The sequence below is a fragment of the Perna viridis genome, chromosome 4 (genome assembly GCF_037379345.1).
Source record: "Perna viridis isolate PV_CMFRI_1.1 ecotype Kerala chromosome 4, ASM3737934v1, whole genome shotgun sequence".
Classification (NCBI taxonomy): Eukaryota; Metazoa; Mollusca; class Bivalvia; order Mytilida; family Mytilidae; genus Perna; species Perna viridis.
The window spans coordinates 4891620-4916207 of record NC_142448.1 but is presented as its reverse complement, the minus strand read 5'-3'; the positions used below and the strand labels follow the sequence as shown (position 1 = coordinate 4916207).

Genomic DNA, 24588 nt, shown 5'->3' with positions numbered 1-24588 from the left:
TCTGGTAATGATCTGTATGTTAAATATGCGCATTATACACACCAATATATGGTATTCAAGATTGATATCCTTTATATAGTAACTGATACAGAAACTGTTTTTATACCCCACTCAATGAGTGGGTGGTATATCGGAATCACCTTGTTCATCCAACAGTCAAAAATTGTGACTCCCACAGAACAGATTGATTTCAAATTTGATATATGGCTTATTTTTGTATCTATTCCATATCTACTTCCAATTTCTACTTTCCTATTTTTGACTATAAGGTATTATAGAGAAAATTTTCGTCATAAAAATCGGAGCTCAAAGTGGATGGAATGATTTCAAATTTGGTATGTGGATTTGTATACATAGGGCATGCATTGTTAGTGATTTTGGTTGCTATATGAGTGGGGTATATAAACTTAATGTTTTGTTATTTTTAGCTCACCTGGCCAATGGCCATGTGAGCTATTTCTATCACTCTGTGTCTGTTATCATCGTAAACTTTTTCAAACGTCTTTCCTCTGAAAACACTGAGGCAATTGCAATTAAACTTGGCATGAATGTTCCTTAAGGTATTTATCCTCTATAGAACTGATGTGGGGATTTATGATTCACTAAAAACATGGTCGCTGTTACTATAAATAGAACTTATGGGTCAGATAGAATTTTTTCTCCAAAACCTTTAGGTTTTAGCAAAACTTTCACAGGGTAAAAATATTCTGCATGATGAGGTCCATCTCTGGTCAAATTTTTGTATTGATCTGTTAAGTCATGTTAGAGTTATTGCCCTATTTTGATGTTTTTTTGCTATTTTTAATTCTACAAAATATATTACCATATTCTTTAGTGTGTACCTTACACTTTTTTTTTCAACTTTTTCTTTGTTCCAGGAGGGGTGCGCGGTATACACCAAAACAATGTGTTTCTAGACATAATTTTCGGGAGTCAGAACCATTTTATATTTTTGAAAAGTTTTATGTGAAATAAATACAGTTTTACTGCTATTAAATACTGAATTTAATTCCATTTTCTTGCATTTCATAGTACGAAAAAAACATGACTAGCTCCTTTTTTTAACAAAACGTGCCGTCTTCACCTTTGTGTGGTAGAGCATCAAATATCCAATAACAGGAGTAACAACATGTCATTGGGTCCATTATCATTTAATTATCAAATTTCAATTGGATAACCTAAAAATAAAATGATGACATTGACCCTCCTACATTGTATGTCTTAATTCTAATCATTTTAAAACTATGATTACAAAAATTTATTTTAGAATCAAGAGGATTGGCACTACAGTCTTCTAAGCCATCACAAATTGGACAAAGTTTCCAGGTGTTTAACGATGAAAACCAGGATCCATCCTTACCAGTTCCTAAGGGAGATTGGTCAGAGATGCCTAAAAAAGGCACAGTCAATAAAGAGAATGATAAGAAAGCTGGAGTCTGGACAAAGGCTAAGGTATGAATGATACTGAAATTGTATTTATCACATACCATTCAAATTTGAATAGAAATGGACTTAACTTTGTTGCCACTTATTAGTGATGAAATTATTTCGAGTAATGACTTATAAGTGTCAAAAATGAAATTTTCTCTAAACTTAGGTTTGATAAAATTCTGTGACATTTTAATCAGCATCACAGTGTTTAATACTTTGTGAAATTGCCATAGTTCTGTTACCAATGGAAAAAGGAGCACATATGGTGAAATGCAGCAAACACACTGGCTTTCAACCAATTAAATTCCAAATAGGAAATAATTTCAAGTCAGTTTTCAGTTCTTATGTCATTTGAAAGAAAACCTACTATGCAGCTTATTGTTTCCATCAGTTGTTTATTTTTCAGATTCACAGGTTTCTATTGTTTATTTTCAGATTCACATGTTTCTATTGTAAATTTTCAGATTCACAGGTTTCTATTGTTTATTTTCAGATTCACAGGTTTCTATTGTTTATTTTCAGATTCACAGGTTTCTCTTATTAATTTTCAGATTCACAGGTTTCTATTGTTAATTTTCATTCTCATTATGATTTTTTTATTACTCCAGGTGCCATGTAAAGTAGTTGCACCACCTTCAATACCAACATTTTCTCTCTATGTTGAGGAGTCAGCTGATCAGCCAATGACGTAAGTTATTTCTCTCAGGCACATATAGGATTTTCAGGCAATTATCAAATCTTTTTATACAAACACAAAAAAAATTGTGAACCATTAAGGGATGAGGGACCAAAAACAAGTATTTTTCTGATGTATGGACGATAACTTAACTGTGAGTAAATAGATCTCTTTTAGATTGTACTACATACCATACCACAAAAGGAAACCTTGGATTGATTTTGGGGGTTGTGACGGAAGCCAATTAAGATTTAGGGTCACAAAAGGGCCAGAATTATTAGGATTTTTCTGAATTTTAAATGATATTTTGAATAAAAGGGAATGGATCTCTGAAATTATACCACAAATTTCCATACCCTAAAGAAAGGTTGTGGTTGATATTAGAAGTTGTGTCTGTAGCCATATAGGAATAAGGGGCCAAAAAGGGCCAATTTGATTCCAGTCAAATTATTGTTTTGTTTCAAATGTTTAATGGCAAACAAAAGCCGTATCAAGTGTGACTGGTGTGTTCATACCTGCTCCAACTTTTCAAGGTAAATGTATCATGCTGTGCCTCGTAGAGCATTTTATTACCATTCACTATACTCGGCGTCACATAAATAAGATACTGTTAAAATTTGAATAAAAATATTTTCTACGACTTTATTGACGCCTACCTTCATTTAAATTGTCTTAAATGACTTGCTCATTCGTTTAGCCAAACGGCTTCTTCCTAAACGTTGAATTGTTAAATTCCAGTGAGATTTTAATTCTTGGTCCTAATATTTACATTGTCAAAAATCGGCCATGTTTACAGTGATTGGGTTGCTAGGAGATGTTAACGTTTAAATGGTTTGTCCAAAAAGCGAAGAACCCGGAATGCATTTCGTCGTTAGTTCGGATATCTCGAATTTATTCTACATGAATATCGTACGACACAGAGAAGTTGATCAAGCATACAATTGTCATCGGAGTTCGACAGGAACTTACGAACTTAGTTTGTAAACAAATCGTTTCGTAGAAACCAACATGGCGGATATTAGTATAGGAGTTTCCCGTAAGGATTTGTTACGCACGATTTCAGCCAATAAACGACTCGGAACTATCACGTCATGCATATATGCATATATAATCTTCAGATTAAATAAAAGAGACAACTCTAGCGGTAAGTCCCGACGGTTTAAAAAGTAGAGCTTCATTTCGAAAATGTGCTGTATGTGACGTGGAATATAATTTAAAATTACTTTGTTTGCTTTGATATGTTTTAAATGACAACAAAAACATTGAAATCTTATGTCATTGTTGTTTTTGCTTTTATTAAAGGTTATGTATTTCTACAATCCAAAAGGAAGGGTTGGGATTATTTTGGGAGTTATCACCCTTACTCTATACCAATAATGGGCAAAATATGTTTTTTCTTGCTTTTTAACTTCAGATGAAAATTGAGTATCTTAAAAAAATGTGTAAATTTTGAGGGAAATGGTACAGATTTTTGGAAGGGGTTAAAACATGCATTTCTTTAAATTTTGAAATAATTATTTCTTAACCAATATTTATGGGTTTTGATTTAAAGTCCATAATTATTGAGGTTCTTTGCTCTGCTCAATCTTGACATAGTATAGAGATCCTGTGACCCCTCCCACAAAGTGCTGAGGATATATAGTTTTATCCTTTGGTGTCATTCTGTAACTAGCTGTTTGATGGACTTTTTCTGTTTTGGTTCATTGATTTTTGTTGGAGTAATACTCCTTGAACTTAGAAAAATTGTCCTGCTTGCTGGGCAGTCATGAATACCTGACACATCTATTTAAAATTTTGGACCTGGTTTCAAGTGGTTCACTGAGGAAAAGACTGACTTCATTAATGATAAAAAAATTCTTGGCTGTTTTTCAACATGCCTTTCCAAACAATGTAATTAGGTTTTTGAATATGGACTCCAAATTAGGGTTCATTTTCCCCCACCTGTTAAGGATTAACTTCTGTAGTTGTTTCAAGCAAGAAATTAATTGTCTGATTTGGTTCTATATTCTTGTTTTCATATCAGGATTTGTTTGTTTGTAAGTCCCCTACTTGCAACTTTCACTAAAGAGAACTTTAGATTTGCACTCTGTAAGTTAGTCTGGCAATACCACACTTTTGTGGTCATGTTTGCAGATATGCATTTGATATTTGGTATATTAGCTTTACCATGTCAAGTTAAATTGAAAATTTTGTCTGTTTATTTTTTTATGAGTTACAGTTTTGAAAATTTTAATGCAGACACAGTTTACAGCACTTTTGTCATCAATAAATTATGCATGAAGTTAGCATTCTGTTTTCTTCAACAGATTTTTTCTGTGCTATCACATTAGTAGGCATCTATAGACACTTATCCTCTACTTAGTTCATCATGTTTGTCCAATGTGTACTTTCGCCGACTTCTGTCTTTTATGTACATGAAATACTTGTATATTTGGTATATGAATGCCACCAAAATTTAACCATTTTGGTAAGTACATATTCATTTATTTTTTTGAATTTTTCAGAACACCAAGAAAACTACCTGAAGTAGGAAGCCAAGTTCTGAGGTAGGACCCAGCTTTTCATTATCTTGTTACTTACAGTCAGATACATATTAATTAAGGCCCCACCAAGAAAAGTGGCAGTTGCCCTATAGTGATCACTCTGTCCGTCCATTTGTCTGTTACAAACACATGCCTAGGTTGTAACTTTTTGATCTTTTGATGTAGGCTTTTGATATTTTGCATGTGGGTAGATCACTTTAAGATGATGTGCTGCATGCCATGGATTGTGGCCTATGATCTTGAACTTTGACTTCAAGATCAAATTCTTGTTGTTTTTCTTGTGATGAACTCCTGTCTTGGCTGTCTTTTTTGTCTTTTGATGTGGGCTTTTGATATTTGCAATGTAAGTAGATCACCTGAAGATGATGTGTTTTATACCATGGATAGTGGCCTATGACTTTGAACTTTGATCTCAAGGTAAAATTCTGTTTAGCTCTCCCCAAATCCATTTCGTACTCATGGCTTAATTGCCAAGGCAGAGCCCACGGAGATGGTTTCTACCTCAATGATTTCTTGTTTACCTCAGTTCACCTGCTCATGAGTCTGCTCTTTAGAAGGGGTTCTTGGTCATGAATTAAAATTTTCCTTGATGAGAGGAAGGTCCAGTTCTTAATCAATTGTCAATATGAGGAAAACCAAGTCTTCAATATAGTGTCTATGGAAAGGGTTGAAGCCATGAATATCAAGGACTTATGTTGATGAATTGCCCACCACTTACTTGAACCTCTGAGGCTTTGTTGTGCTTTCTTTTCCTCCAGTTACACTTAATAATCTCATAGGATGTTTGTGCATATAATATAGTGTGTACAGGGCCAAAATATTTACATTTTTATTTGCTTGTCAATATTGATGGGGCATATTATGGTCAGTTCATTGTCAACACTTAGTACAATAATTTCAAAACACTTTAAGCCATTTGAATGAAACTTTCATCAGTTGTTTATATTGATGGAACAAAGCTCCCTTTTATTTTATATTAATTATGAACATTTATTTTTTGAGTTTTAGGACATTTTGCATTAAATAAAGTAACGCTTAATTACCATATATGGAAGTGCTACGTCATTGGTTCTCAATTTCCATTTGATAACATTGAAAATGTGTACACTTGCCTAAAAAAATAAATAAACAATAAATCTTTGAAAATAGCTTGTATATATGATGCATAGTGGTCCACTGATCTGTGTATGGGTGTTTAGAAAGTAAGAAAACTAAATATCTTCTCGTTTTCAGTCAGCTGTTCATAATCGTTAGGCATACATCCCCTCGTGGTGAATACACAAGTACTTTGCACACAATTTTTAGTACTTAAGAGGAAGGTACAACTAAAATACTGACATTGTGTATAGTTCTTTCTTTGCTTCTGGGTTATATTAATAAACAAGCCCAGTAGACTTAATTATGACCAAGAGATAGTGTGAAAGGCTTCTTTAATCTTTACATGGTTCAGTGAATTGTGACACAGGTGTCAAGACAGGTATATGACTTATAATAATTGAAATATAATTGAATTTCTTTTGTCTTAAGGATTTTGAAATAAAACAATTTACAATTTTGACACAATACACAGTTTATGATAGGTGACCCTAGATGAGTTTATGGGAGCTTTTCTGGTAAGGACAATATGTTTTTACAGGTCAATTAAAATATTTAATTTTAGAAAAAAAGATTTAGAACATCAGGAAGCTTTAGCACGAAACCCTTTTGGGGTTTAATAGAAAAATAAACATGTTGGTATTATCCTCTGTACTTAGTATTACATTCCTTGGTACTGGTTCACTTGTCAGAAGTAACGTTCCATAAAAAAGGGGTGAAATCAATATTTTAATTGAAGATCAAGATCAGTTTGAATCTTAGAGTATGAGTTTGATTTACTTAATGTAAAAAGTTCAGTCTTACATGACAGAACATAATGAAATATTTCAATATAATCTTCGAACAGAAGTGGTGTCGTCGTCTCACTGTGGATAGTCTAGTCTTCATACATGTAATAGTTCAATATTTCTGACATTGTTTATCATTTTCTTCTTGAAGTGGTTTAAATGGATACAACTGTAAGTATATATTTGCTGGCAAATTAAAACTTTCAATATTTTCACTTTCAGTTGTTGAAATCATGTAAAAAATGCAGGAGCCCCATGCATTTCAAGCACTCAATCTATGAATTGAGAACCAATGACCTAACATGGTCACTTGACCACATGGCTAACTTGTCAGGAGAAATGTTCCTTAAAAAAAAGGGTGAAATCAATATTTCCATTGAAGATCGAGATCGGAACAGTTTAAATCTTAGAATATGAATTTGATTTACTTAATGTAAAAAGTTCATTCTTACATGACAGAACATAATGAAATATTTCTATTTCAGCTGTTGAAATCATTTAAAAAGTGCAGAAGCCCCACCCATTTCAACCACTCGATCTATGAATTGAGAAGCAATGACATAACACGGTCACATGACCACATGGCTAATTAATATTTGTATGGCTTAGGTCATGGTTGATTTTGAATAAATTTTTATCTTCAGTTAAACAATGTAAGTGATTACAAGGGCATTTTGATTACTGGTATTTATGTTAGGTGTAATAAATCAAATAAACCAAAAAAAAAAAAAAAAATTTTTGTGTCACGTCTCTTGTAACACTTTACAGGGAAGACCACCTCATTAGTATTGTGGCAGATTGCTTGTTTTGGGTGCGTGTTAAATCTTCAGCTGGGTCATGTTAATAACATTAATGTCCTTGCTTTTCTGCCAAGCACAAAGCATTTCAAATAAAAAGTTATGACTAATTTGATCAGACAGAGTAATGAGTCTGACTGGGGTAGTACACTTTCTTGTAGTCTGTTGCTTCTGTGTGTCTGCACATTTAAAGCATGTCAGAATGATTCAAAGCATGATCTGTCAGTTTGGTCATTAAATGTCTTTAAATGTATAGAATATCTGTTATAGGAAACTAAAATTAATCAACACAGTTGTACTTTACTTACTCTAATACATGTAGTAAATATTTTGTTACAGTGCCAGAAAACCATCTAAGCAAGTTGATCAGTTACATAATGTTAGAAATGAAACGACAGATCCATCTCAGCGTGCTATGTATGATAAGCACAAGGTTTATTGTGGGGCAGAGGAATATTCGTTTGAAGAAATAAGGGCAGCAAAATGGTTTGCTAAAAAGAAGAAAGAAGATGAAAAAAGACGGGCAGAGGAAGAACAGAAACTTATAGAGGGTGAGATTTAAATTATGGTGTTTTATTGAAAGAAAACTAGCTGGAAGAAAAAGCAGATACCAATCCCATATTTCATTAAATTTCAATCATTAATGCTTCAATGACAGAAGATTGGAAATGAAGATATTCTGTGTGCTGCAACAGAGTTTCAAGGTTTAACTTTTGAAATACAGTCGAACTTCACTCGCTCGAACTCGGATGGCTGGAACACAATTCAAAGTACCAAAATTTTCTCCTATATAATCAATATAAAGAACCTTGGATTTCTCGAACACTCGAACTGACTAGTCGGTCCGTTCGGTAATAAATCTTAGAGAATAACCCTCACTAACTTGAGCTCGTCAGCAATTTTGTCAGCTTGGGTAATAAAAGGTGTGAAAAACTGAAACCCTACCATTAATCAGTGTCATTTTAGTTAATTACAGGTAAAATTTAAGTCATCACTAATTAGGTAGTTTTGATCTTTCACATAACACTAATTGAAGTTCGAGAATGTTCCGAAGTTGGTATGATAAAAGCATGAAAGCAAATCGGATGAAAACAAATTATTGACCAAGGAACTGGAACTCTGAACGTTTTTAAAAGCGAACACAGCATTTTTAATGTTCACAAATCAACATAATCTTCCAAAAGCGAACGAAAAAGATCCACGAACTAACACAACTTCGTAGGAAGTAGGCAATATCTAACAATAAAGTTGAACTCGGATCGGCTCCGGAAGTATACGAACTTCAATTTCTCGAACTCCAAAGGGGACTTTAGATTTGCACTTGTTTTTTTTTAGGGTTTGTTCATGTTATAATTTTCTCTAGAATCAACAACCTCCGATGCTAACAGCACAGTTAATATCAGGGCTGGCCCTAGTGACTCACCTGATATGATTCATGATGAAGTCACTATCAAAAACCAAATGCCATTTATTCCTATCTTGAGGTACATGCTATTCACTAATTCATTTGTTATAGAACAAAAAGAGCAGTTAAGAAGGAATCGTGAGATGTTACAGAAAGAAGCTGAACAGTTTCGCCTTCAACAGGAAACACTGCAGAGAGAACACCAGACATTCCTGGAACAGTATAAGTCAGAAATGCAAAGACAGCAGGAGGAGTTTAAGAGAGAAAGGTACAGTGATTACGAAAGTCACGGAAGGTGAGACTCAGGTTTTGCTTTTCCGGCGGCATCCACAAACTTAACATTATGTTTTCTGATAAGTTCATTTCAACATGAACCCCTGATGATATTTGGTGTACAGATGCATTACCATCATTGCATCACAAATTCATGGCAATTTTACGCATATACCACAGCAGTTTAATGCATTTTGTGCACAAAAATGATCATTTTTATAATTTCTTATTATTATACAACATATGAAAGCAACACAAAAAATAATATTAACAAATACACCATTATATTGACAATATTGAACAGGCAAGACTTATCCCTGTGATAACAGTTTATTTTGTTTTGTTGTTTTCTCTGGTCCCACTTAACCCATAATGATTTCTTGTTCTAAGTATTCAGTCTCTGGATAAAAGTTGATCATGAGTATAAAAAATCATGTTCAAAATTTTTTACTGACAAATCAAGACTAAAACTTTATTGACACATATTGTAATGGTGGGTACTGTTCAGTTATGAAACAAGAAGATCAAAAGAAATGCTTTGTGTTTTCTACTGAATCATCAATGGAAATACATTTAATCGAAGTCCCAAGAAACAGCATGTTTCTTGCAAATATACGAATATATTCTTACAAAATATGAATGATAAAACATGAATTATTGTAAACTGGAGTGCAGAATGTTCATTCTGTATCCTGTCTAAAATGTTTGAAACAAAATGCTGATTAAAATACTTGCTTGTAACTGTATATTCAATAGATTTTAAAGTTTTTTTACAATTTATTTTCTCGAATGGGGGCCATTTTTGTTTTTTGTTAGCATTGTTATTGGAAGAAAGATAACTCTGGTCAAATTACCGTTAAAAGACAGAATTCAGTCCCGATCATTGAGATGGTGGCTTTGCTTTGCTGTTGGTGTCGTCTGAGGGCAAAGTGTGTGACCACAGGGTGACTATTTCACCACTCGCCCAGTAGCTTGAGCCCTGAATCAGGGAAGTCTCATAATTCCCCTATATGATATAAGTAACTTACATTCATATTAATTCCATCTCAATTGTCAAGTGTTATAAGGCACATATCTGCAATAAGATAAATAATTACAATATTTTTTTTTTAATTTTCAGCTAAAAGCTTTGCTTTGGTTATACTTTGATCCAGAAGTAAAGACAATGTAAAAAATTGTATTAACCCACAAACCATGACATTTTGTTTCCTCTACCCACAAAAAAAGAATACTTATAAATATAAATGAAATTAAGGTATTTCAATAGTAAATAAGATAAGTTCAATTAAATCTCAAGAAAACCTGTCAAATCTTAGGTACATTATTTTATCTTGTTTTTGGAGACTCCTAATTCTGTATGTTTTGATTTTATCTTGTGTTTGGAGACTCTTAATTCTGTATGTTTTGATTTTATCTTGTGTTTGGAGACTCTTAATTCTGTATGTTTTGATTTTATCTTGATTTGGAGACTCCTAATTCTGTATGTTTTGATCTAGGGAACTTATGATGCAGAAACAAAAAGAAATGTTAGAGAAAGAAATTGAAGAGAAAATGAATGCAGGTTTGGCTACAGCAGGAACAAGGTACTACAAAATCATATCTAGAACTTAATGCCAATGCTACAAATTTAACATTCGTATCAAAGTGGAATAGAGACAAAGACCTGATAACATGGCACTGTGACTAGGCTACTCAACGTAAGAGGTTGGAATTTCGTTCCTCCAACCTCTTACTTCCGAGCACCATATTGTATACCGTTCGTTCCGATGCTCTTTGAAATCGGCAGAATTATAGTAAAATATTTACCATTCAAAACATTTTATACAGTTTCTTTACCCTAACACGGGAGAATGTGACTAAACCGAAGAAAAGCAAATGACCTACACTATGACTAGGCCTACCAAGTCTGATAACATGACACAATGACAAGGCCTACCAAAGTCTGATAACATGGCACTATGACTAGGCATACCAATGTCTGATAAGATCGCACCATGGCTAGGCCTACCAAAGTCTGATAAGATGGCACCATTACTAGGCCTACCAAGGTCTGATAACATTGCGCCATGACTAGGCCCACAAAGTCTGATAACATTGCACCATGACTAAGCCTACCAAAGTCTAATAATAAGGCACCATGACTAGGCCTACTAAAATGTGATAATATGGCACCATGACTAGGCTTACCAATGTCTGATTACATTGCACCATGACTAGGCCTACCAAAGTCTGATAATTTTAGATTATTTAATATTTTTTTCTTATGCTTATCTCGTCGAAAAGCTTTGCCGTGAGACAAGATGAGCATGAGGAACTCCTGCGAGTTGAAAAAATATTTAATAATCTGTTTATTGCTGTGTTGCTGATTTGTAAGGTATTAGTTTTTTTTATTTTCAGTTTTCCTGACCTATATATGTAAATTTTATAAGTGCTGCAAAAGTCTGATCACATTGCAATATGACTAGGCCCACAAAGTCTGATTACATTGCAATATGACTAGGCCCACAAAGTCTGATTACATTGTAATATGACTAGGCCCACAAAGTCTGATTACATTGCAATATGACTAGGCCTACCAAAGTCTGATCATATTGCAATATGACTAGGCCTACCAAAGTCTGATCAGATTGCAATATGACTAGGCCTAGCAAATTCAGGTAAGATGGCACCATGACTAGGCCCACAAAGTCTGATTACATTGCAATATGACTAGGCCTACCAAAATCTGATCACATCGCAATATGACTAGGCCCACAAAGTCTGATTACATCGCAATATGACTAGGCCCACAAAGTCTGATTACATTGCAATATGACTAGGCCTACCAAAGTCTGATCACATTGCAATATGACTAGGCCTAGCAAAGTCAGGTAAGATGGCACCATGACTAGGCCCACAAAGTCTGATTACATTGCAATATGACTAGGCCTACCAAAGTCTGATCACATTGCAATATGACTAGACCCACAAAGTCTGATTACATTGCAATATGACTAGGCCTACCAAAGTCTGATCACATTGCAATATGACTAGGCCCACAAAGTCTGATTACATTGCAATATGACTAGGCCTAGCAAAGTCAGGTAAGATGGTACCATGACTAGGCCCCCGAAGTCTGATTACATTGCAATATGACTAGGCCTACCAAAGTCTGATTATATTGCAATATGACTAGGCCTACCAAAGTCTGATCACATTGCAATATGACTAGGCCCACAAAGTCTGATTACATTGCAATATGACTAGGCCTACCAAAGTCTGATCACATTGCAATATGACTAGGCCTAGCAAAGTCAGGTAAGATGGCACCATGACTAGGCCCACAAAGTCTGATTACATTGCAATATGACTAGGCCTACCAAAGTCTGATCACATTGCAATATGACTAGGCCCACAAAGTCTGATTACATTGCAATATGACTAGGCCCACAAAGTCTGATTACATTGCAATATGACTAGGCCTAGCAAAGTCAGGTAAGATGGTACCATGACTAGGCCCATGAAGTCTGATTACATTGCAATATGACTAGGCCTACCAAAGTCTGATTACATTGCAATATGACTAGGCCTACCAAAGTCTGATCACATTGCAATATGACTAGGCCCACAAAGTCTGATTACATTGCAATATGACTAGGCCTACCAAAGTCTGATCACATTGCAATATGACTAGGCCTAGCAAAGTCAGGTAAGATGGCACCATGACTAGGCCCACAAAGTCTGATTACATTGCAATATGACTAGGCCTACCAAAGTCTGATCACATTGCAATATGACTAGGCCTAGCAAAGTCAGGTAAGATGGCACCATGACTAGGCCCACAAAGTGTGATTACATTGCAATATGACTAGGCCTTCCAAAATCTGATCACATTGCAATATGACCAGGCCTACCAAAGTCTGAAAGTGCTGTTGTAGGACAACTCTGTTTTGGTATTGTACCTGAAAGATCAAAAAAGGCAATATTTTTGGGTAATGTTAATTACAGAAAGGAAAAAAAACTTCCAATTGATGAAATGATCTTATGACCAAATATACTAAAGTATAAATAGTTCACTGTTATACAAAATTTTTTCAAGAGGTTACTGCAACTGAATAGGTTAGCAAATCAGACTCATAGGAGCTTCTAGTTCTATGAATGATTTCAGTTATTAAATTTACTGTTACTTTTTAGAGAGAAGACAAGTTCTAAACAGCTTAATTTTGGCACATTGCATGGTACGTCAGTGAAATTAGCCTCTGATTCAGCAAACATCTTGCAAACAAGTGGAAGAAGCTTTGAATCTAGTGTAATGGAAAATGATTCATCAAAATCTGGATTAAGAGATAAGTCATCTAAAGACACCAATAGCCTGCAATCATGTAGATTTTCTGAAGAGGGTAGATCTGTGGTGTTGCAGGAACCTGAACAAAACTTTGGTTTTAAGCCATTCGTCAATTCAGATGAAAGCATTGAAGGGCAACAGAACAATAGCAATAGAACTCCCAAAAATAGACTGGGTCTAAACCTGTCCAGTGGTAAAAATACTGGTCCTACACCTATTAACAGTGGTGGCAGGCAGGTAAGCCATGTTCATATTAAGTTCCCAGCTTTGTTTAATTTACCCTTATATGACTTTTCTGGCTGACAGTTTTGTTTGAAACTTGAGTCATATTCTCAGACTTCTTATGAAAGGGATCCCTTGAAGTGATCCAGTAAACAGACAAGACTAACTTCATAGTGAATTGACAACTAATGAGAAGGGTAATATTTCTTAATCATAGATAAAATGACATTTTTCATTTGTTGACATACCTAAAGATGCCATGAAGAGCCACTGCCTGTTAATTTATTTTTGTGCTATTTTTTCAAGGGCATTTACTTCGTTTTATTTTTTATGGTACAACTATTAGTGTGTCAGCTACCAAAGAAATAGATGCTTGAATTAACTATTGAAGAATAGTATTGCAAATGTATGATGTATTGAAGTAATTTATTTTTGAAAGGCAATAGGTCACAAACATATATGATAGCTAATATATTTCTGAATATGTATATAACAATTTTGTTTTTAGTCACTGTCAGCTCCATCTCCAACAGTTAATACAAAGGAAGCAATGCAGCTAGTGATGGGTATGTTCAATGCATCATTGGCAATTGATGCTAATCTTGGATGGGATGAAGATGACAATATGGTTACTGCACCTACTGCACAGGAAATTGGTAGGTTCATCATATTTGATGTCTGAAATCACATTATTATTTTGATATTCGAGAATTTATGCGAAAAGAAACCCTTGGATTTTCTTTTGTAAATAGTAATTCCTTTTGCATTTAACCAGATCTTTCAGTGGTACTGGTAAGTTTTTCAGAGGACATCGGAAGTATCAGTTGAAGAAGCCTATATCTTTGCTTGTGAAATGTTTCAAATTTTTGTTTGTAGTACCACAAGCAACACCCAGTGCCCCATTCACAATATTTACTGAAAGTCAGCCTCCACAGAAATCAGATGCACCATTTTCAATCTTCAGTGATGAAGCAATGGAAACTGGACACACAGAGAATAAAGAAAACAATGACAATAGGTTTGACAATTATTTACAGTTTGGTATGTTTAGAAGCTATCTTAGATACAAGACTTAATACAGTGCTCTTACATTACCTTAATTAGCCAGAAAAATTTATTGTGTTTACAACACTTGTATTTCTTTGTTTGCATCATATAAAGCTCTCATTACACCTAATATCTACTAATCTATTTTACTTTCAAATAAATAGATTTTGAAAGTTTGAACTTTGACCATTATGATATTATTATGGTTTCATTTATTTTTGAGGTGGAAGGTAAAAGACATTTTGTAGATTACTTAAATTAGCAGTTTGTGAAATGAAAATAAAAAAAAATAAAAAAAAACCAAAAAAACAAATGAGGAATTTTATTTTTATGCTTAAAAAATTATCAGCATCAAATTGTGTTTATGATCTCTTCGTTAGGAGAATTAAACTATTTTTTTTTCCCATTACAAGATAGTAGTCTTGATTAGTAAGAAAATTTATGTGTGTTAAACTTTAATGATGAACTTAAACAGTGGAAAGTGAAAAAAAATGAGTATGCCGATTTTTCTCTCTTATGATGCTGGGATGAAAAATTCATTTTACTCCAGCTCATTCTTGGAGAATATTGCTTTTTTGGATTCTTTAATTTGTGATCTTAGACTACCCTCAAAAACCACATACAAATGTAAATCTGTGCTTTACCAATAAATACGAAGTAACTACTAGTATGTGGTCTGTTTCCTTTGATTAAGTTAAGTTTTTGTAGTTCAAAAGAAGAATCATATAACAAATAACACAATTTTATTCTTCAGGTTTACAAACAAGTCTTCAGACTTTATAGGTCAAAGGAAAAAGGGTAGAGGAGCATTCCAGTCTGTTAGCCAAGAAAATGTACAGGTATTTTATTTTGGAAGTGTGCTGTTAACACAATATTTATTCAAATCTTTTTTTGCAATTTTCTTGTCATAAATGTATATAAGTTAGAACTATTAATGATCCAATATGAAACTGAAAGAGAACATTGTGATTTTAACTTGTTCGGATGTTAATTATGATTTGTAGTCAATGGAATATGAGGGTAAAATGGAGACTATAGAATCCCAGGCCAGAGATGATTTTACTATCTGCCCTATTGGAACCAATCAAAGCTTTGCAGCTGCTGCACGGGTTGCATCAACACCTTTCAACAGGGATAAACCACTGGACCCACTACATGATGTATCAAGAATCTCGAGTCATGCAGAACAGTCAGCAGGCAAGAGCTCCATTCAGAACTACACTGATAACCAGAGTGCTTTCCAGACATCTAAAGATGACATAAAGGTTATGAGGTCTGTCACAACTATTACATTTCCATATGTTGTACAGTGTATAAGGTATTTACTCCAGGATTACTGGTCTGAATATACAGTTCAGCACTTTTCTCCTGTTTGCATAACTAAAAAAAAAAAAATTTATTCCTACAGGGCCTAAGATATTTTTACCCAACATATACATTGGTTCTGTGGTATTTCATATTCACTGCAAGAAGAGAATTGTAGTTTATATTTTGTTCTAATACATGTCTTAGTAAAGACAATTTTCTTTTTTAAAGATAGAAGAATGTAAGCTAAATGCTCTTTTTACAAATTTTAAGAAAATCTTTAAATTAGTTATTGAATTCTTTACAAAGTGGGGAAAATTCTTACACAAACTATATAACAATCTTTATAAAAAAATCCAACATGAAGATTCAGTTATCTCAAAAAAAAAGTGGTGACTTTTTAAATTCTTAAGTACATTCAAGGTTGTCTGAAAAAGAAGAGGCAAAATCTATAACAAAAATATTAGGTATAATCTACATGTAGCTTAAATTACTAACATAACATGACCTATTTATTGGTGTTGCTTTTTAGCCCAATAATGGAAGGTAGCAATGAGGACTCGTCAGGTCATAATGGACAGTCTACTGTAAACAGTGTCTTTCATGCTACTGGTCAGCATACACAGCCTCATCATACTACAATGGAAACTGAATCATTACGTGTTCCAAAGTTAGAAGATTTAAACCAATCATCTCATACTGTTGATACAACACAGTATATTCCTTCTCCAACTGTACATACATCATCAAGGAATCCATTTGATGACATTGACAGTCATCTGAACACTTTATCTACACCTCTAAATACTTGGCCAAATTACTTTGAGAGAGATGAGCTATTGCCAGAAGTCAGGAAAGATAACATGGTGGATTTAGGTAGTGAATCACTAATTAATCTTTATTGATATGAATTAGTTATTTATGTTTTGGAATTATGTAGTATAGTTGTTATGATTTTACCCTAATATGTGGATTACTTCATACATTTATCAATATAAACTGTTATTGTCAGTAACAGTGGTTTTAGTTATTTTATTATAGCTTCTAGGAGTCATGTTTTTTGTTAGAATTAATTGAATATTATACTAATTTGACAGGATATGACACATACATAGCGGAGGAAGTGATTGGTAAAGGTGGTTATGCTAAAGTGTGGAAGATATCCTGCTTTGATTATATGAATGAGGATGGTATTGATAACAAAGAACAGATTGTTATGAAGGTAACAATTATATGTTTAAGCCTTTCTTCTTATTAGTTTTTTATCAACTATAAACATCACAAAAGATAAAGAATTATTGTATTGTTGAATAAACTTTTATATATTAATTCTCTTGGTTGACTGTTGATTAGTTCCCATTTTCTACACTGTGCTTATTTCTGACAAAATTACATTATTAGATTGATAATAAAACTGTGCGTTCTTCATACCTTGCTCTGGCTTAGTATGAAGGGTATACACACAAACACTGAAACAAAATTAAGTTGCAGATGATTATAATATATTCAACTTTGATGATGTTGAACTACTGCGTACACATGATCACTTAATACATGGAAAGACTATGGTTTCCTGTGTTTACTGTAAGAACAATTCATTTTTATTAGTACTCAAATTCAAAATTGAAGCTATTTTATATATTTAAACCTAATATACATATTCCTGAATTATTATACATGAAGTTGTTTCTAAAGGTTCAGTCCCCACCATGTCCATGGGAGTTCTACATCTGTAATGAATTACACAACAGACTGAAAGAAATAAAGGCTACTGTAGATATTGTAAGTACATATTTAGATATTTTGTTTGTCTGGTATTTTTAAGAGATGACAATTTATTTAACTTTTTTAAACAGTAAGACCACTATCTGAATTTGTGACAAGTTCTTTCTTTTTTTTAATGTATTGTGGTCCTGTTCACAAGGAAAAGGTAAGTGTAAAATTAGTCGTAACTTATGATGTAGTAATGGATCAGTTATAAGGAGAATAGGTATGGTGAATGTGTCAAAGAGACAACAACCCTACCGGGATGAGAAATGTCAGCTTGTAAGTATGGACATCATAATATGTGATTAATTTGACTCTTACAATTTTTTGGGAAAAGGGCTGCAGGTTCTTTGGGCAAATCATTTCTGTATGATAAATGGGGAGGTGCCAAAATACATCATTCATTATAACTTATACCTGATGTCACATACTTAACATATCATTCAGATTTGAAATAAAAATTGGTCTACAGTTTTATTGACATCTACCAATATTAAATGTGTTAAATAACTTGCTCATTCATATCATAAAATGGCTTTTCTGTAAAATGTAAATTGTTCAAATCCGATCCAGATCACAATGTTTAAATCAGCCATGATTTTGTTTCCTAGATGATTTAGCTGTCATTTTCGTAAATTTTTGTTTCTGTTGAAATATACCTTAACTTTGAATTATTTCTACTAAATTGTACTTTTTCTGTATAATTTCATATGATATCCACAAATAAAATGCATTAATTATATGAAATAGGTGTCTATATATTAATTGTCTTGCAGGACAAAAAAATCAGCCTAGATAAATTTGTATTCATGTGACTTCTGGTGACCTTAATCCGTGCATGTGCAGTAAGGGTTGCTTCTTTAGTATCAAATTTGATTGCAAAGCGAAAGTGGTTATCCAACGGCAAGGAAGACCGACGGACTCAAGCCGTAAAAGATAAAAGTTTGAATATAACACAAGGATCCATTTGAAATTTATGTATTGTGATATAATGTGGCTCAAATATGTCATTATTTAATTGAAAACTAATCAAAAAATGGATGAACAAAATAGATGATAAAACAAGACATTTGCTCACCTGTGTATCCATTCTTGTTATTTTTTTACCAAGGTTAAAGTATTTTTAACCCAGGTGTGTGTCCTGTTGGCATTCTCTGGAAGTAATGGTGAAAAATAATTAGACCAGAGCTATTGGTCTTCACTAATTAATAAAAAAACGTTGTATTCACAGTATTCTGTAGGTATTATTCACATTTATTGCTTCAATTGCCTTTCTACAAACTTGTTTCATTAAATCAGCAAAATTCAGTAGAATCAAAACTGAACAAATTTGGCAGCTAATGCAGCTTTAAGTTTGTTGGTAGTTTGACGAAAATAAAGATTTACGGCCTTATTTTGTATCAAAATTTCCTCTGAAGTTATCGTTCCAATTGAATAATTGTTGATTTTCAAATTCGTGAGAAATTATATTTTTGTCAACATAGAAATTAAAAAATACAATTATCAGTATTTTGTCAACAATTGGCACTTAGCAACAAAATGGCGGAATTACAATGGAATTTCCCGTAAGGATATATAAAATTCTTTTTGATTGTGCATATTAATCGTAAATACTGATATTTGGTTTTTATAAACTGAGATACACATAACAAATAAAATGGAAGAGAACTCTGCCTCGTTAAACGAACGGCTGAAGAAAATTATGATTAAATCGAAAATGGGCTTGAACTGGTTTTTGAGTATAATCTTTACTTATCTTACTATTTCAAGATTAAGCCATGATAATTTTATGCCATTTTACTCTCACTTTTGAAACAAGGATATTCCTATTTTTAGCTATGTGACGTAATCATGTAATATTTATGATGTGTCAATGAAACATTTTATGGTGGTTTGTAACTTCACAAATAGAACAGCATATAGGACATTGAAAATTTATCTTAGAAGTGAAAAAACGAATCAAACACCACCAAAAGTTGCACGACTTGGTAATCGCAGACTTTCTTTGGTAAGATTTTAATGTTCTCTTACTTCGCAGAGTGTCATTAGAGAATTTTAAATCCTACCCTTGTGTGTCTGAGTTTTATATATATCTTGCACTCTTAGCAATGTCAGATTCTAAATTTGTTCACACCAGAATTAACCAGAATATTTATTTTTCCAGAGACCTGCCGTGATGAATGTTAAGAAAGGTTTCTTCTTCACCAACTGTAGTTGTATACTGACTGATTTCCATCCTAAAGGAACTTTATTAGTAATTATACTCATTGTATTTATAGGAATTATATATACAGCTTAAAGCATAATTGGTTGTCAGTGTTCAAGCTAGGCGGAATGATGCCCTGTGGCCTTTTCGCAGTGCCCTGCCCCTATCATTTATTTTGGTTTGGTAAATTTTGTTTGGTAATGTTTGCAGTATATCAATCTCCTAATGCACACTATGCTATGAGTGTTAATATTGATCAATAACATCAATGTTTATAACTTAATTATCAAATTACAATAAAATGCAATGATTTAAACCATTCAAAGTCTTTTCGTAGTAAATTGATAAACAAATTTGATAGATAAGGCACATGTTTAAGTCATGCTCATTATCTCATTAGAAAAAAGAGGCACCACTTACAATAGAAAATATTATTGTTAATTGTATTGTGTGAGAATTGTGGCTCAATACCACATCCACTACAATGTTCCATTGAGTTTTAGGAGTGGCAAGGTCATCCTATGAACATTTCTTCTACTTGTAGTTTAGTAGTTCTTGTTTGAATAATTAGATTAAGGCTTTTTTTGGTATTGTATATCTTGTCATAGTGTTCTATCTGACTTTTATTTTTATTGTTGTTTTGAATTTAAAAAAATTATATATGTATATCCATTTTCAGGATCTTGTTAACAAACTGACTCAAAGCAATTCATCAGTTGGTGAATCATTAGCAATGTATGTCACTATTGAGCTGTTGTACTTAATAGAGAATCTGCATAAGTGTAGTATTATCCATGGTGATGTTAAACCAGACAACTTCTTATTGATTGATATGTGAGTTACTTAATCATTCATAAGTAATATGTTTCAAATATAATTATTTGTTTATGAATTATTCTTGGACCTCAAATACTAATATAGAATCTTTCATTATCAACAATATTGCTATGGTATTTTACCATGAAAGGTAGTGAAAAAAAAAAGAAAAGTATATAGTTTGCTTTTAAATATGTCAAATTCACAGTTTTTTGTATACAACATTTTATGTCACAGTTCTTTATTTTTATGTGATTTATTAAGACCAAGACTGAAGAACAGCACTGACCCCAGTATAGTGTTTGGTGGCAGTAGCAGATGTCTGCAGCTTATAGACTTTGGTCAAAGTATCGATATGTCTAAATATCCAAAAGGCACAACATTCATGGCCAAAGTCAAAACATCAGGATTTAAATGTATTGAAATGCAGACAAACAGGCCATGGACCTATCAGGTTTGTCGGATATACATAATAAGGAAGTTTATTGTATAGTTTTTACCACAAGACACAACCAAGTCATTGTTAGGTTAGCATACCATATAATCTTGTATTTGATTAGTAAAACTATAGCTTCATGACATCCTTATAAGTAAAAAGGCAGTTTAAATCAATTCCAATAAAATTGGTAATTGCATGAATGTTAGGAAATAATTTTTGTGCTTGTTCAGTATTATGTTGTACTTACGGCAATATTCCCAAATATGTAATATTTGTAATATTTATCTAACTGCCCTATATCAATGAATATTATTCCTTGTAGTACAGCTCGGGCATTGTATAAAATTCCGTTCTGGACAACATTCCCCAAATTTCATGCATATACCCTGTAATATGACTTCAGGTTTTGCCTCTGAGGTATGGAGCTATTTGTACTCAAAATTACATTTGACTTTGTTGATAATGCACAGTTGTGTTATATTGCAAATGCCTCCACTAATCGGAACATGCAAGACCTCTTAAAACAGATGCAGTGTGTGTGTGTGCATTAAAAGTTTTAGCAATCACTTCCTAACTTCTTAAGCCATTTCTGAAAGAACGATTTTTAGCCATTAATTTTTAGTTCAACTGGCCAGAGGCCATGTGAGCTATTGCCATCACTTGGCGTCTGTCGTTGTCATCGTTAACAATTATACAAAACTCTTCTCCTCTGAAACTACTTGACTAAATTAGAATCAAACTTGGTGTTAATGTTCCTTGGGGTATCCTGCATAGAACTGATGTGGGGATTTTTGATTCATCGAAAAACATGGCCATCGTTACTAAAAATAGAACATAGGGGTCAGACAGTAGTTTTTCGCATATATCTCCAAAACCGTTAGGTTTAGTTAAATTCTGACACATGTTCAGCTTGATGAGATCTATCTCTGATCAAATTTTGGTTTTAATCTGTTTAGCCATTTTGGAGTTCTTGCCCTTTTTTGACGTTTTTTGCCATTTTTAATGTTATTTCTTTCAAAAATCTCCTCTGACTTACTTGACCAATTGAAACCAAACTTAATATTTGATATTCCTTGGGGTATGTGACATAGAACTGAAGTATAGATTTTAGATCTTTCAAAAAACATGGCCACTGTTACTGAAAATAGAACATAGGGGTCAGACAGTAGTTTTCGCATATATCTCCAAAGTCGTTAGGTTTAGCTAAATTCTGACATAGGGTAAAAGTATTCAGCATGATGAGATCTGTCTCTGGTCTAATATTTGTTTTATTCGATTTAGCCAAGTCGGAGTTCTTGCCCTTTTTTGACGTTTTTTGCTATTTTTAATGTTATTTCTTTCAAAAATAGGCCATCTGAGCTATTGCTATCACTTGGCGTCTGTCGTTATTATCGTTAACAATTATACAAAACTCTTCTCCTCTGACATTATTTGATCAATTGGAACCTAACTTGGTATGAATGTTCCTTGGTGTATCCTGCATAGAACTGATGTGGGAAGTTTTGATTTGTCAAAAACATGTCTCCTGTTACTAAAAATAGAACATAGGGGAGTCAGACAGTAGTTTTTCGCATAAATCTCCAAAACTATTAGGTTAAGCCAGATTCTTTCAATAACTGAAATGATCCTAATTATTAGGACTACAAAAGTCTTCATGGATAAAAGTTGTCAGACGACTCCTTGTCAGAGTTATTGCCCTTGAAAGTGGAAAATGACTGCTTTTTTTTTAAATTTTTTTTTTTTTTTTTTTTTTTTTCAGTTTTCAGTCAATATTTTGAAAACTATGGTAGATTAAAAGAAACTTTCAATTGTTGAAATGATCCTTATGATAAGTCCTACCAAATACTTCTTGAGTCAAAATTGTTGGACAACTTTAAATTTAGAACAAACCAGGTTATTTTTTATTGCCAGGAATGGTGCTGTGATGTCATTAACATTAATTAGTTCAGACTGCAATTCATATACTCCCAAACAATGTAGCATTTAATTATGAATCAGTTATCAGGGTTTGAAATAAGGGGACGCCTGATTGCCTGTGCCTTGCTTAAATTTACACAGGCAAGCTAGATTTCAAGGATAGGTGCCCGTAAGGCAAGTGGAAAATCCTGCTGGTAGAAAAATTTTCTTGTGTTCATGTCAAACAAAATAAAATTTAAATGTGTTTTTATATGTAATTGTTATTTTTAGAAGTTTTAAATCTTCGAGTATTTTTATTGAAACTAAAACAGATGTTGATTTTATTAATGTAATATCTGAAACAGTGCTGATCGGCCATCATTTTCTGGACATTTTCGAAACATTATTTTTTGCCCCATATCAAATATTTAAAAAAGAAAGTTACCAAAAAAAAATGTAATTCTTTGGAGCGTAAGAGTGGAAGAGATTCAAGTAATTTTACAATGTGAAGCGTACATAAATTATGTCTAGTACCTGAAAAATGGACCTAAACACAAAACTTTGCCAAGTTGCTCAAGACAAAAATATAGATTAAAGTGTTAATTGTAAAGGAATGAAGTTCCTTGTAAATATTTTTCCCTATCAAGTTGGTTACAAACTGAAATTGTGGGAATACATGTGATATTGGGGATCATTTAATCATTTTTAATTCATAGTAAACCTTTTTTAATCCAATATTTTGTTTAAGATGCCTGTATCTTGTCAAGTTCCTTGATTAGCATGCTCACTAGAATGTAATGCCTTTGGCCTGTACTTTCAGACAATTTTCTGGAGTTTGTTGTCTCATAACTCAAAATTGTATCTTAGTCTAGTTCATAGTCATATACAATGCTACATTGATTTTTCATTAAAAACAAATTTAGAAAAGCAAAGACCTAAAGAGGAATCTTTAATTTGAAATGTTCCAGCACATTGGTGCTGATACCTACCAAGAAATGTGTAGTTAGTAAGTACATTTTTTTTTAATTTTCAGTTAAAAAAGTCCATGCAGGAAGTTGTTTGTTTTCCTTACTTGCCTAGGGGCAATTGTCTGAAAAAACTTATTTCAAACCCTGAGTTATTAATATTTGGACTACTTTATGAGAAATTTAAAACCGTGAGAAATGTTTCTGATTTTATAAATGGATTTATGAAATGAACTGGTTTGGTCCAGTTTACACTTTTTATAAAAGTCTTCAGTGTAACTACCACAAACTAGGTTATTTTGTATTAGCTCAGAAATTAGAAATATTCCTAAATATTCAGGACAGTTTTTGGCTTAACAGGTCTTATAGTGAAAATAGTGAAAACATTCAGTATGTTTTATGGGATGGCTTATAGCAGTAGATAGGAAACATTCAGTATGTATTATGGGATGGCTTATAGCAGTAGTTAGGAAATATCAGTATGTTTTATGGGATGGCTTATAGCAGTAGATAGGAAACATTCAGTATGTTTTATGGGATGGCTTATAGCAGTAGATAGGAAACATTCAGTATGTTTTATGGGATGGCTTATA

General features: G+C 33.0%; 1 protein-coding gene across 2 annotated transcripts in view; it reads left to right on the top strand.

Moving 5' to 3' along the window:
- LOC148618524 (mitotic checkpoint serine/threonine-protein kinase BUB1 beta-like) overlaps positions 1 to 24588 on the top strand; it is a 36693-nt gene that overhangs the window by 6434 nt on the left and 5671 nt on the right. The window contains exons 6-22 of one of the 2 annotated variants that reach the window (XM_088577548.1): positions 1268 to 1452; positions 2040 to 2119; positions 4612 to 4653; positions 7670 to 7881; positions 8847 to 9003; positions 10505 to 10591; positions 13182 to 13569; positions 14063 to 14210; positions 14431 to 14572; positions 15356 to 15440; positions 15606 to 15874; positions 16439 to 16782; positions 17004 to 17128; positions 17602 to 17688; positions 19838 to 19927; positions 20559 to 20713; positions 20960 to 21149. In XM_088577548.1, coding sequence (XP_088433674.1) covers positions 1268 to 1452; positions 2040 to 2119; positions 4612 to 4653; positions 7670 to 7881; positions 8847 to 9003; positions 10505 to 10591; positions 13182 to 13569; positions 14063 to 14210; positions 14431 to 14572; positions 15356 to 15440; positions 15606 to 15874; positions 16439 to 16782; positions 17004 to 17128; positions 17602 to 17688; positions 19838 to 19927; positions 20559 to 20713; positions 20960 to 21149 — 2786 coding nt within the window. Of the gene's footprint in view, positions 1 to 1267; positions 1453 to 2039; positions 2120 to 4611; positions 4654 to 7669; positions 7882 to 8846; positions 9031 to 10504; positions 10592 to 13181; positions 13570 to 14062; positions 14211 to 14430; positions 14573 to 15355; positions 15441 to 15605; positions 15875 to 16438; positions 16783 to 17003; positions 17129 to 17601; positions 17689 to 19837; positions 19928 to 20558; positions 20714 to 20959; positions 21150 to 24588 lie in introns of both variants that reach the window. The other variant, XM_088577547.1, reaches the window with a different exon arrangement.